This window comes from Terrapene carolina, unplaced genomic scaffold (genome assembly GCF_002925995.2).
Source record: "Terrapene carolina triunguis isolate 2854851 unplaced genomic scaffold, T_m_triunguis-2.0 Scaffold58, whole genome shotgun sequence".
Classification (NCBI taxonomy): Eukaryota; Metazoa; Chordata; order Testudines; family Emydidae; genus Terrapene; species Terrapene triunguis.
In genome coordinates this window covers 105,418,697-105,433,762 of record NW_020664409.1, presented here as the reverse complement: position 1 = coordinate 105,433,762, position 15,066 = coordinate 105,418,697, and the positions used below count along the sequence as shown (strand labels likewise).

At 39.5% G+C, this 15,066-nt stretch overlaps 1 protein-coding gene across 9 annotated transcripts in view; it reads left to right on the top strand.

Moving 5' to 3' along the window:
• The window catches only part of PTK2 (protein tyrosine kinase 2), a 352,467-nt gene that overhangs the window by 267,269 nt on the left and 70,132 nt on the right, over positions 1-15,066 (top strand). For 6 of the 9 annotated variants that reach the window (XM_029913965.1, XM_029913963.1, XM_029913959.1 and 3 more), the window contains 4 exons: positions 238-294; positions 1,580-1,600; positions 2,691-2,788; positions 7,558-7,642. In XM_029913965.1, coding sequence (XP_029769825.1) covers positions 238-294; positions 1,580-1,600; positions 2,691-2,788; positions 7,558-7,642 — 261 coding nt within the window. The remainder of the gene's footprint in view (positions 1-237; positions 295-1,579; positions 1,601-2,690; positions 2,789-7,557; positions 7,643-15,066) is intronic. The other 3 variants (XM_026646750.1, XM_026646742.1, XM_026646762.2) reach the window with 1 other exon arrangement.

Below are 15,066 nucleotides of genomic sequence, written 5' to 3'. Positions count from 1 at the left end.
ATTCTCCTTTTATTCCCACAGAAACAAGTATGTGTACTGAAACATAGTGGACAATAAAGTCATCGTAATTTCTGTGCATGAGCAGATTTTAGTCATGCTATCTTAAATGCATTTTCACAGTGGCGTAAAGTGGGTTGTTAAGTACATAGTAGCTTTTATTTGTGGGAGGTGGGATAAAGATTTTTTTTAAATTGTTAGCTTGTCTTTTCCCGAAATTCTCCGATTCCTCCTTTACAGAAACAGATGACTATGCAGAGATTATAGATGAAGAAGATACTTACACAATGCCCTCAAGTAAGTACACTAGTTAACTTTGGAATTTTCCTACTTGACTGAAAAGCTTCTTAGATTGAGGAAGCACTAAATTGCATTTCAAAGCCTCACAAAGAAAATGTTCTTTATGTGAGATTATGTTCTGAGGCCTCATGAATTCTGCCGCCCTTCAAGCTCAGTCTCTAAAGCAAAGGTAAACAAATTCTATGATATATTTTACTGTACTCAATTGTATTACAGTAAAATTCCATCTCATACCAAAACACAGTATTTTAAATTGTGTTGATGACATAGAGGAAAACACATAGCTCTTGTGAACCTATGTCTTCAAAGGCAAAAGGCTAATACACCATCTGCTGAAATTATTTTGTGCCATTGTCGGAAATTGGAAGGCTAGTGTTAACTACCCTAAAAAGAAAATCTGGTGTTAAAAGTTCTGGCTGCAATTTATGTTGGGATTAGCTGTGTAATTTTTTATCACTTGCTAACCTGTAATAGAATAGTAACTGGTACATTGAAGTGAGAGTTTTCTACACTTCCATCATGCCTGTAGCTAAGGAGTGGGATGATGGGCGGAAAACCCAGTGACATAGTTAAATTCATATCCATGTTAAACTCAGGAATGCTTAATGTGTTCAAGGGTATGATTTACTTAAGACTTCTGCAGTCCTGGTTTCTTGTCACAGCGGAGGGACATTTCATTTACCACTTAGGCATTCAGAATAGAGCATTGGTTTGTTGCTGAGGGAATTGTCTGGCAACAAGAAAACATGTTTCTTGAAAGTGAATAGTACATTTTGAGTAGTGTACAGTAAATCACTGCCTTAATCTATTTTAAAATAATACCCAGGATCACAGAGAAATATGACAAATGGTATATTTTATTCATTGTAAAAATGGATATTACATATGAATAATCGTGCAGTACTTACTTAGATGAGAACTTTAATCTGTGGGCTCCTACAAGGTGCTAAGCACTTTGATCTAATGAAGCAAAACACTAAAACATGCCTTTAACCCTAAGCATGTGAGAAGTCCAATTCAAGTCATGTGCTTACGAGCGTCATTGGATTGGGTCAGAGTGCTCAGCCTCTTGCAAGTTTGAGCCCTGCTTCAATAAAGATTGCAGGATCAGGCCCATGATTTGTGTTAGTATAAACATAAAATCACTTGGGTAAATTATCGTTTTGGCTAAGCTAACTTTTTCATCTTTTTAAATATTATGAAATATTTGTCCAAATGTCTTGTTAATTTTAAGAAGATATTTCTAAGTGAGTGTTTGATTTTTCTCTTAAATGCACTGCAGAAAGCTATGGAATAGATGAAGGTAACAGGAGCTCCTTTAACCATCTCTGTGTGCTTGCAGTTTTGGAAATGACGTGGAGTTTTTCAGTTTAAAGTTGTTTACTTTCATTTAGTAAGCATTGTGTTAAATGGTTTAATTGTGTTTCTATAGTTAAACCAATTCTTTGGTTAGCTTTGGAATTTTAAAGAGGAAAATGCAATATTTTAAAAATAAATGAAAAAGGCATTGATTGCTTTCGTTTCCAGCTAGCTGATGTCATTTCTGTAGCACTAATAATGCCATAAAATTATCAGGCATGAGGCCTATGCTGGATGAGAATCAGTTTTTTTCCCCTGGAGATGATGACAGCAGTAGAAAGTCACACTATATGTGTTTCCACTGTTCCTGAAATAGTATTTTTTCAGTGATTGCCAGAAATTAAATTACCAACTAAATAATTCACCTGGAACTGAATAAATTTGATTGCTGAACTAGTGAGCTATTTCTTGTCTTGGGTGTACATAGTCTACTAAAGACCAAAGCTAATAAAATTGTATAAATCACGAACATTTTGTGTCAATTTTGTACCAGTTCTACACAGCTGGAAGTGTGATACAGTCAGAGTTTTACACTTATTCATTTTACTTTTTCTAGTTATCTGCTTCCATTTTTTTCCCCTGCAGCCACCTCTTTAAAAATACTCCTGGCTCATTTGATGGTTCAGAGATCTAAAATATCATATAGTGGAATCCTCTTAAACATATGGCTTTAGGTTGTAGTTAATTAATTCCATATTACCCTAGGCTATTTGTGTTCCTTTCCTTATCCCTTTAAAAGCCATAATTAATTAAGAAGGATTTAATTATATTTATTGCATTGAAATAAATATTGCATAGTAATTAATTTAGTAAGATTTCACTGTCTTATTCAGGGCTTTCATGCAAACAATTGTTTAAGAGGATTCCACTGTGTATACAGTTTTTGTCTAGGTTGCCGTCCAGCAAATTTAAATCTTAGTCATTCATATGTCAGGCATTGGAGTGGGTTACTTTGAGTTTGGCGTCTTGTGGATTATTTCATTTGAATGCTTTTCATCAGTAGTTTGAGGTTTAAATCAATTGTATTATTACAGCCAGGGATTATGAGATTCAGAGGGAGAGAATTGAACTGGGACGCTGTATCGGTGAAGGACAGTTTGGAGATGTACATCAAGGAGTTTACATGAGTCCAGTAAGTATCTTTTTTTAATATGAACATATATTTTCAGAAAATCTTTTAGAAACCTGATAAATCTTATCTGTGGTCCACCTAAGTGAACTAATGCTGATTGATAGTGGCTTGATGTAATAGTATTTATAAGACGTATAGCACGTATGTAACGCTTTATATATTAAAAAATTGCTGTAAAAACATTAATCCCCATAGTGCCCCTGTGAAGAAGCTACTCTAGGTACTATTATTCCCATTTTACAGATGGGAATACTGAGGCAAAGTAGACTTACCCAGGCCCACACACAAATCATTGATTGAGCCAGGATTAGAAATGATGATTTTTTTACTCTACCTTTTGCTATTTCTTCTTCATCTGGATAATATCTCAGCATGCTTAGGTTGTCTGTCTTGGGAACAGAACAATGTGACTTGCCCCACTTGCTGGGGGCCAGATTTTCAAAAGAGCTCATCATCTAGGCTGGCCACTTGTTTCGGTGTCTTAATGGAAACTGAGCTCTCCTGAAGACTGAGCTTCAGTTGTGGGTGCTGAGCTCTCTTGAAATATCTGACTCTAGTCTGTGATATTACTCTTTTACTAGTGAAGATACTTAACTACATAGTGAGATTTTCTGTTGATAATGTTAGATCGGAGGTGGGCAAACTAGCCCGTGGGCCACATCCGGCCCGCGGGACCCTCCTGCCCGGCTCCTGAGCTCCTGGCCCAGGAGGCTAGCGTCCGACCGCTCCCCTGTTCTTCCCCTTCCCCCGCAGCCTCAGCTCGCTCCGCTGCTGGCGCAATGCTCTGGGCAGTGGGGCTGTGAGCTCCTGGGGCAGCATAGCTGCAGAGCCTGGCCTGACCCGCTGCTCTGTGCTGTGCAGTGGTGACGGCGTGGCTGGCTCCAGCTGGGCAGCGCGGCTGTAGCGCCGTCAGCCTCTGGTGCTCCAGGCAGTGTGGTAAGGGGGCAGGGAGCAGGGGGGGTTGGATAGAGGGCAGGGGAGTTCAGGGTGGTGGTCAGGGGGCAGGGGTGTGGATAAGGGTCAGGGCTGTCAGAGGGCGGGGAACAAGGAGGTTGAATGGGGGCAGGGGTCCTGTCAGGAACGAGAGGAGGGGTTGGATGGGGCGGCGGGGGGCAATCAAGGGCAGGGGTTCCAGGGGCGGTCAGGGGACAGGGAGCAGGGGGTGGTGGATGGGGCAGGGGTCCCAGGGGGGAGGCAGATGGGGGGGGAAGATGGGGCGGGCAGGCCATGACCCCCTCCCGTAACCACCCCTCCATACAATTTCCAAAACCCGATGTGGCCCTCAGGCCAAAAAGTTTGCCCGCCCCTGTGTTAGATGGTCTAGCACCCAAGTTTTAACTGTGTAACAAGCTGGTGGTCTGCCTAGATCTTGGTAAACAAGTATCCACTGTACGCAACCACTCTCACAGCTGGTTTTAATTGCCCCCCCTCCTCCTTTTTCCCAATCTCAGCAGTCTAATGATTAAGGCCCCAATCCTGGAATTTACAATGCATTGGCAGATTGTTGTGCCCACATGGAGCTCCATTGAAGTCAGTGGGGCTCTGCATTGGCAAAGCAGTTGACCTACACATTGTAAATTGCAGGATCAGGGCCTAGAAGATACAGCACTGTCACTCCTAGAGTGCCCTTCCAGTTTAGGCTTCAGGCATGGCTTTGCACCTCCAGGCTCTCCTTTGTCACAAGTCTGGCAGCTTTTATCAGCACTAAACGTACACTTGCACAAACGAATGCCTTAATCAAATTACACCTCTACTTCGATATAACGCTGTCCTCGGGAGCCAAAAAATCTTACCGCGTTATAGGTGAAACCGCGTTATAGCGAACTTGCTTTGATCCGCCAGAGTGCGCAGCCCCGCCCCCCCGGAGCGCTGCTTTACCGCGTTATATCCAAATTCGTATTATATCGGGTCGCATTATATTGAGGTAGAGGTGTATTACTTGTAGCTTTCTTTTCAAAAGATACATAGTAATTTTGTCCCTGATCCAGCAATGCACTTTTAAGCATATGCTTAAAGTTAAGCACATGAGTAGTCCAGCTGATGTCAGTGAGACTAATGTACTTAAAATTAAGCATGTGCTTAAGTGTTTTGCTAGTTTAGGGTCATCAAGACTAAAAGGGCACATTTTTGAGGATCTGAAAATAAGTGAAAAATTAATTTAATGGAAGTAAGTGAGAGAGATTTCTAAAAAGTCTTTTTTTCTGATTGATTACAAAATGTATAGAAAAGCTCCTGTAACTGGTTAAAATGTCTTATGATCTGATTCTGCACCCATTTAAGTCAGTGACCATTTTGTTTTCTACAAATTCAATGAAAGATTAGTCTAAAAAATTACTGTTAAAAGTGATATCGTTAGAATGCCATATCTTGGAATCTGAAAAACAAGCTGGTTTATTCCCAGTAGTTACTAAATTGCATTCAAAGAATCTTTAATTCTGTTAACTGTACACAAGTCATAAAAGAATCCAGCTCACCATTCACTCTTACAGAATGTCACTTTTACATTAAACATTCATAAGATAGGTAACAGTTGGTAATCACTAGCAGCCTTTGTTGTTAAAGGCTGAATGGAAAATGCGTGTATAGGACCTTGCATTTTAGGGGTAGGAATTGAGGCCAATCAGAACAAACTTGAAGGACTTAAATCATCATATCATATATAAAAAGCTATTTGTTTTTCATTAGTCAGGATCATTAGCCTTGTATTATAATGGCAGATTTAGCACAGTCATCCGTATCCTTAATATCCTCTCTCCCTCCACCTCACCCAAAAGCTGTTCATAACCAATTTAATTTTTTTCTCTTTATTTAACTCATCCTATGACAGTCCCTACTACATTTATCTTGCACATTACCTGGAAATTCTTGCTAGTTACAAAGACTTAAACTACTTCACTCAACAATAAAACTGATTACTATAAAATGTATAACAATAGAAATCTCCACAATACCCTCCATAGAAATCATACTGCATACTTATGTCAGAATAGAATAAAATCATCTAGATTTACAGTTAATTATACCCTAAAATATTATAGCTAAGACCATCAATTATTCAGAGTACTAATCAATGACTGTGTTTGAGTGTGAGAAAAATAGATCCATAAAATCAACTTTTAAAATGACATGGGGTATTTTTGTGTTTAAAATGTATTTGTTTCTCTCTCTCAGTGTCCTCCTTAGAATTTTAATATAGTTTCATCACTGGGATTGAAAGGGAGCAAGATTAAGAAGCAGATGCTGTGAGTGACCCAGAAAATAGATATTAAAATTGTTTAAACCCAAGAAGTATAATCTTTCCTCTATCCCAGTAACATTTGTATGTAAAAATAGAAATAATAATAGGAACAGAATGAACACACACAAGGATTAATAATCCTGTGAGGTGCCCAGCGTCCTCAGCTCAATTTACCTCAGAGAGAGGTAAGGAGCTCAACTCCATAATCCAGAACATGATGTTCCCTGGCTATCTAAGTAGCATTTTTGAGCAAAAAAGAATTTTTAATCTAATCTCTGCAAATAGTGCATAGTTCTATCATTTAGGCCCTGGTCATGTGAACACTTAATACAGATAGTAAAGTTAAAGCATGTCAGTTGTCAGTGAACTCAATGGGACAACTCATGTGAGTTGCATGTTTGCAGGACCCGGGCTTTTGTATAGGGACATGCTAAATTAATTGTATTGGCTCAGATATCATCATCAAGATACGCTTCCATTGTAGCAGTAGTTATTGTGACGTGGAAGAGCTGTTGTTTTGAGAATGCTGTAAAACCACAAGTAAATGAATGTTACTATCTTGTTTTGAAGATTACCTATTCAGTTAATTTGGATTTAAACGAATATTTCAAAATAACATTTTTCAGTAGAAATGAAGCTTGAACATCCTAAAGCTTTTTTGAAAAGAAAAACTGATGCTCCCTCTGTGTGCTGTCTGCAACCTGTAAAAAGAGCATTTATAAAACATACTATAAAAAAAGAAAATTAAAGATGATGTCTTAGCCCAGGAGGCCTCCTTCAGGCTGTATCAACAATATTCTCATTTTTCTACACCCAGAGGAGGAACGATTGGCTGCTATATCTTGTTTATTTCTGATTTTGAATATAGATGATGTACAAAAAAAAAATCTTTAAAATATCTGTTTTAACTGGTGGGCAGGCTATTTCATAAAATATTCACTTAACATTCTTTCTTAGCTTATGAGTTAAATAGAAACATTTAATTACTGTGCATCCTATTAATGATTGGTTATTATTAAAGGCTTGAGTCAGTCAAAATTACATTCAGCTTCCCCAGTGCAGAAGCCCACAAGAGTGTGAAACCCCCAGAAAATCCTTTGTGTTGCTTTTCATAGGCTTCTTCGTTGCACAAGACAAATACATTTTTAAAGCTGGAAGCAATTCGTTTCCTCTGCATCACTTAACATTGTGCTTTTCAGCAATTTTAGAAAATGCATACCAAGGTTCAGATGAGCTGGTCATCTGTTTTTAGAATTATCTATTACTGTAAATTAGAAGTAATACTTTCAGACTGATCAAGTTTAGCTTGATGTTCTAGGTGTAAACATGTAATGTAAAATGTATTGGTTATAAATGTTTAATCTTTTATATTTTTATTAATTCATGAACACTTTCATGTTCCCAGTGTTTTTTTAACTAAATATTGTGCTTAGCTAAGTGTCTGTTACTGTCTCTTAAAATACATACTGTAGTTTAAGAAGTGCATTTGTGATTGGTTTCATTTTTATTATTTGAAATTTTGTTCTTGCAGGAAAATCCAGCCATGGCTGTTGCAATCAAAACATGTAAAAACTGCACTTCAGACAGTGTGAGAGAGAAATTCTTACAAGAAGCCTGTAAGTTACAAAACATTTCCTTTGGTCTAACTTTTGGAAACAGTCCTTTAAAACACTTTATTTCTTTATGGGTTTCTCTTTCTTGAAGTCCGTTTAGCTTTTTGTGCCACATACTATTGATATACTTTTAAACATTTTATTAATACACACGAGCTTGGTCCTGTCCTTTGATATGCGGCATACACCTCTGCTTAGATCTTAAAAATCAGCCATTTTGCTTATGCAAGTATCTGATTTTCCAAATTAAATGGTGCTGCGTGACACATTTAAGACTTCAGGAAAGAGACCTTCTTGGAAAGTTAAGTGAGACTTAATTCCCCATATCCTCCTTTCCCCATTAGATATTACAAAACCCTAACCTATTGCAATGTGTCATAACACTTCTAGAGGGACGGGTCTTCCTGTTTGATAGTAAGATTGCTAAGACTTTATGCCATGAGAAGGGATTTGTTAGATTGTTTGGGATAGAGTAGGGGCCTACATTTTGAATATTTGGAGCAAGAATTTCATAATGACCTGAACTCACCATGTTAATAAAACCAGCATTTATGCATACAGAGGAAGGCCGTGCAGAACTTTGTGAGTGTGTTAGAAAATGTATCCATAAAAGTTCGACTGAATATTCATAATTGGGTGGGGAGGGGCAGGTGGGGTTAACCTCCAAAAAGAATTCCTAAGAGATTTTCTTTCCTTAACATCCTGTTTTGTAAAATAAATTGACATTACAGGCCATAGAACTGTCTTATTTCACGTTCTTCTTGTTTGTTGCTATTGTACGCCTGTGAGATCAGGTAAAATCACTGTATTGCATCAATATATTGATTAAGGCCAAAGGTAAGAAGGCATTCCTATTCCATGTCAGTCACTTTTTTTTTTTTAATTCTCTGTACAAAGTTGCTATGTTCAATGCTAAAGATTTATTCCTTTTTGAGTGCAAGGTTTTTTAATTAAAAAACATGGTATGTATCTAGCTGTGTGCTCCTTTTTAGTCACTGTAGGAAACTCAGGTATTGTTCACAGTACTTACTAAGCAAACAAAGAGAAGGTTGTTGAAACATGGTAGGTTGATGCTTCCTAACAATACAGAAAAGAATGTTTTATGTATGAGAGCGCTTCTGTTTGCCTCTTGAACATGGCAAATCAGAAAAGGCCATATAGTAAACAGATGAGCATTGTTTTTTTAGTAGAAACCTAGAAAAGATTCTTTCCTGAAAGAAGGAAAAGATCAGCCTGTGTTAGGTCATTTTATCCATCCCCTGGCCCATGCAGCATGGCTCCCACAGTACATGCTCGACACAGTCTAGTTCTAAGTGATTTGCTTTCCATCACTTTCCCTAGTTGACTATTTCACAGTGACCCCATCCTTCTTTCATTTTCTATGTTCTAACTTTCCTTGCCCTGTCCCTTCTTCTCAACCTCTCACTCTCATCAGGTTAAGAATATAACATAAGAACGGCCATACTGGGTCAGACCAAAGGTCCATCTATCCCAGTATCCTGTCTTCCGACAGTGGCCAATGCCAGGTGCCCCAGAGGGAATGAACAGGACAGGTAATCATCAAGTGATCCATCCCCTGTCGCCCATTCCCAGCTTCTGGCAAACAGAGACTAGGGACACCATCCCTCCCGATCCTGGCTAATAGTTACTTCCTGTCCCATGACAAGAATCCTTTGGGTCTCCCCTATCATTTTAAAAAAAAAGAAAGAAGGAAAAAGAAAGAAAGAAAAACACCCTTGGTGCCGCCTCCTGCTCAAACTATCTCCCAAACTCCTTTCTTTCTACACCTTGTTCCCAGATTCATTAAACATGCTGTCTATAATAGACGTCTGGAGTTCCTTTCCTTCAATTCTCTTCTTGACCCTCTTCAATCTGCCTTCCATCTTCTACACCCCACTAAAACTGTTTTTCCTAAAGTCTCTAACAATTTCTTGTTGATCAGATACTGGGCCCGTACTCTATACTTATCCTCTGAACCATCCAGACGTTTTTTTGTATTGTTGACCACTTCCTACATCTTGATATTTTGTCTTCTGTTGGCTTCTGTGGTTCTGTCCTCTCATGATTCTCTTTTGAGCTTTCTGAACCATCTTTTAGTGTCTTGTTTGGTGAGTCATCCTCCTTCCCTCTCCCGTTTTCTGTGTGTGTCTTTCAAGGCTCCATTCTTTGCCTCTGTTCTTCTCCCTCTACAGTGGCTTTGACTACAGTTTTTGTGCTGATGACTCATAATTCTACCTTTCTACTGATGAGCTAGCTTACTCCCTCCCTTCAATCTAGTATTTCACCCTGTCGTTCTGACTTTTCATTGTGGATGTCCAATCATCTTAAACTCAACATTTCCAAAACTGAGCTCTTGATTTTTTTCCCTCAAGCCTTTTCTTCTTCCCTTTTTTCCCTCACCAGTGATGATATCATCTTACCAATCATACAATACCGACCATAATTTGGATGTCATCTTTGACCCTGTCTTCTGTCTGGACCCACGTATTCGGACCCTTTCAAGATCTTTCCACTTTTTCCTACACAACATCTCTAAAATCCAGCCTTTTTCCTTTCTGTCCAGACAGTCAAAATTCTCATCAAAGCCCTCATCATTTCATGTCTTGTCTAGTGTAATGTCCTCCTTTCTGACCTTGACTTCTGCGATCTTGGCCCTGTAAAGTCTATTCAGATTACTGCTGCCAAGATAATCTTCTTGGCTTACTGCTCTGACCACATCAGCTCCCTCTTGAATCCCTTCACCAGCTCCCCCTTCACCTCCACATAAATACAACCTTCTTGTCTTTACTTTTAAGGCCCTTCACAGTGTAGACGCTTGCTACCTAGCTTATGTGTTAACCCATTGCAATGTTGACCTGCACCGCCTCTCTGCCAGCATTCCCAGCCTTGAACATACTATCCCATCTGCATAGGAAAATGTTCTCAGTAAATATCCATACAGACTCTTCCTTATCCTTCCTTAGATCCTTTCTTAAGACTCTCTTCTGCTGTGAGGTAATACATATAAACCCAAGTTGTTGATCATGGATAGGCTGGTGACAAGCTATTATTATTCCTCTTTCCCTTTCTTTTTCTGTTTCCTTTTTTCCTATCTCTCCTCTCCCCCAAAAAAAAAAAAAAAAAAACCTACAATCTCATGTAACTAACAAAGCCGGGCCAATTCCTCACCCTACTAATTTGTTTGTGAGTTTGCTTGTATCCCCATCCATTCCCTTTCATTTGTTTGTATCTTCAGATTGTTAGCACTCTGGGGTAGGGATTGACTCCTTTCCATGTTACTACAGTGCCCAGCACAGTGGGCCCCAACCTCGACTGGACCCACTGGGCACTACCATAATTTTAATACTTACAATAATAATTTACAGGTGACAGAGCTATGTGTCTGGTTTATGTTGCTTCAAATGTTTCTGATTTCGATTCATAACCTGTGGGGTTTGGGGTTTGTTTTTTGAGGGGCGGGGGCTTGTTTGGGTTTTTTATGCTGATACAAAAGTGATAGTGCAGGTCCTTTAACGTGAAAAATGACCCAATGAAAAATTATTGCGGGGAAGAAAATGTTTTTTTAAGATCTACATCTCTATCTTCAGTAGCTTTTTTTGTTGATGTCTTAAACTCATCTCTTTATTTCACAAAGCTGCATGTTAACATTAACACATCTGTATACAATTAAATTGCATATTGCCACTTCAGCTGCCAGTTTTTAAGAGGGCTTTTTCCGTCTTCCACTTGCTATAATGAATAGTTTCTTCCTCCAAAATATTCATTCTTTTCAGATGCTAGTGATTAGGGAATCTTGTCTTTAGAAAATCATCTCCAGGACAGAAAATTGGATAAAAAATATACTAATGTGAGAACTAGGTAGTACACTGATACAATAACTTTGCTTCTCTGGAACTGGGAGATTCAATCAAGCAAAATCAATTTGATTTAATTCCTAGAGTACATTTGTCACCAGAAAAAAAGTCTGTAGTATTTAAAACTGCCAAGACCCTATCAGACAAAATAATGAATTATTATTTTTAGCAGTAACTTCATTTTAAGGGAACCTCTCTGGTCAATTTAAGCTGCTTTCCTGCTTCATAATCAAATCAATACAATGTATTCCACATTAATAAATCTGATTTTTTTTAAACTGCTTTGGATGCGATTATCACAAGAGCACTCTGAAGCTTTCAAGATCATGGTGTAATCTGTTCCCAAAGAAATAAATTGCATTTACTAAGAGTTAAGACTGGAAGTGAATTTCAGTGGAGTCCAGGTAGCTTTGCCCCCTCCTCCAAACCACCAAAAAAGACACTTAGTTTGCAAAAATTTTCTATTTCAAAAAAGCCTGGAAGTGAATGGTTAAGGGAACGGATCCAGCCACAAATGCAATGTAATCCTTTATCATCCATTATCATCCAACTCGACTTACCCTACTAAACCAACCTCTACTTATACCTTTGTTTTGTTCTGTGAGAGAAGTATGCTGCTGTATGTATACTGTTAATTTCCTATATTGTTTAATAAATGTATTGTAAAGTTTCAAAGGGAATATAATCACAGGGCACCTTGTTATGTCTAAGTTCTATAAGTTTTCTCACAGGGGGGGTGCAATATTGAATTATTAACTAGACAATTCTTATGAATATAATAGGGATGGTTATTGTGAAATGTGTTAATTACATGACAGCTGTGTGGAGGCTGAGAGGACTCTCCTGGACTAACGAGACTATGGGTACAAAAATCCTTCATTTTTGCAGCATTAATCTGCTGTTAGAAGCCAGAAGTATAGAGTTTTTTTTATTTTTGGCCCATATTATGTAAACTAAAGTAGGCCGTTTAATTTGAGGGAAGAATATACATTTCTGTCGAGCCACCACAACAGTATGAGCTGCAAAGATAAAGGAAACATAATTTTAAGATATATTTTAGGAAGCTTGCTGTGTGTCATGAGATCAAACCTAATCAAAAGGCTGATGTTTTTGCTTCAACTAGCAAATATTATCTCCCCCATTGCATTAGTAAATAAGGTGTACAACTATTACATGAAAGGTATCGTTATTGCACTGCTGGGAGTAAAAATAAGTTAATTATGCCCATAGCAAATAAAATCTGATGTAAACCAAATCATTACAGGAGATTTTCTATGGGTATCATAGCATTGAAATTCATTTTTATGTGGTTATTGAATTATACATTTTACTTTTCCCTTTGCTTTCTAACAAATAAGAAATGTGCAATTGAACTATTCATAAATTATGTTCTTCGACGAGTAATGTCCCTGTGGGTGCTTCACTTTAGGTGCACATGCACCCCTATGCCTTAGATCAGAGATTTTTGGTAGCAGTGCCTGTTCTGCCCAGGCATGCACCCTACACGTCCTTGTGCCCCGTAGCAAGGCTATATAGGGCTGCATGGGCACACCACCGTCACATCGTTCTCAACCACCTTTGGCCAGAGATGAAGTCTAGCATGTGCCTGTTTGCTATGTACCTGTTTCCCCCTTTTATTAATGTTTTAGCTGTATAGTTAGTACTTTATAGTTGGAACCTTTGTTCCTCTTTTATTAAAAGAAATGCATTTTTGTTTTTCTGTTTCCCCTATTGAGGGGCTTGAATAACTTCTCTTCTCTTGTGGATGCCTTGCTCCTTGGGATTTAAAAGGTGCCTTTCTTGTCAAGAAGCAGTCCCTGTTAGTGATGGGCACTCCCACTGCATTCATTGCTTGGGAGACTCACATTCCCTGCAAGTGTAAAATCTGCTCTTCTTTTAAATGGTTATCCCATTAAAAATAGGGAAATTAAGTATAGACCATTAAGGATGAAAGAAGCCTAAAGACTGGCTTTGGATCAGGGTACAGGGAACCCCTGTGTACAGAGACCCTCCACATTTGCCAGTACCCCATTGTCTTCGAAATCAAGGCCACCGAGAGCTTCTAAGAGGAAGACAGCACCGAAATCCTGGTCTCAAGCGCTCTCCTTGACTGAGGTACCAATAACCACACCGCCGGTACCAAGAGCTTCCCACTCCAAGTATAAGGAAGGGGATAAGAGAAGCAAAATGAGAAAGTTCCTCATCAAAAACGATCCAGTCACTGGAGGCCTCAGGCACCGAGAGGAGTTCTAGTGAGGATCCGAGTATTCTGGGTACCATGAAGCATGTTAAGTCTTCAGCTAAGTCTCTGACCTTAGTAGTATGTGGTCGGTACCAAAGACTACTACTACCAAGAGACCAGCTTCATTGGAATACTCAACCCCCATGGTACCGACACCAGTGCCTCGCACAGTGGCCACTGCAGCATCATTGGTGCCGGTACTGAGTTCTTCTGTGTGTCCAATACTGCAGGAATTCCAGTACCCAAAAGACGTGAACATAAGAATGTCCATACTGGGTCAGAATAAAGGTCCATCTAGCCCAGTATCTTGTCTTCCGATAGTGGCCAATGCCAGGTGCCCAAGAGGGAATGAACAGAACAGGTAATCAGCAAGTGATCCATCCCGTCACCCATTCCCAGCTTCTGGTAAACAGGCTAAGGACACCATCCCTGCCCATCCTGGCTAATAGCCATTGATGGGCCTGTCCTCCATGAACTTATCTAATGGTACCAAATGAGCCTGAATCTCTGCTCCTTGCAACTTCTGGATGCCTATTGGTACTGAGATCAGCTGGGTCACTGTCTGCTTAGGTTTCTGGGAGACCTACCTCTTCTCCATCTTCGACTATCCATGAGGGTGGGTTGTCACCTCTGATACAATATGTGGAAGAGCATTCTGACTAACACTCTGAACTTTGTGTTCAAGGATCTCCAATTTATTCCAGGAGATGTTAATCCCTGTTGCAGATGCAAGGCACCAGACCTCTGCCTTCCAATAATTGGGATGAGAGCATTGGATTCCTTCCCCCATGCCTTATCATCTCCTTCACTGGCCTTACTGCGATTCATGGGCAATGTATTGCCAGCAATTTTAAGGGACCTCAACTCAGTCTCACTGAAAACATAGAAGACCTCGTTCCTTGGTACTATCCATCCCTCTTCCTCATTCTGAGCCTGAGAAGACCTTTGAGGAGCAAGAGGGCAAGGGCAGACAAAAAGATTACCCCCTCACAAACATCTCTTTGTCATCACTGGATGAGGCAGTCATGCCACCACCACCATCGTTAACTGACGACTTCTGACAATTCCAGGACCTGATGAAGTGGATTGCTGACAACCTGCAAGTATCCCTGGAGGAAGTCTGAATTCCCATCACAAGCTCCTGGACATCTTACACACCTCTGCCTCAGCATGGGTGGCACTGCCAATTAATGAAGCCCTCCTGAGCCTGCCAGTTTCATCTTGCAAAGTCCAGTAACGGCCCACCCCTACATGCAAGAGGGCTGATATATACACATACATACATACGCACATACATACATACTACCCAGGGGTTCTGAATTTTTATTTTC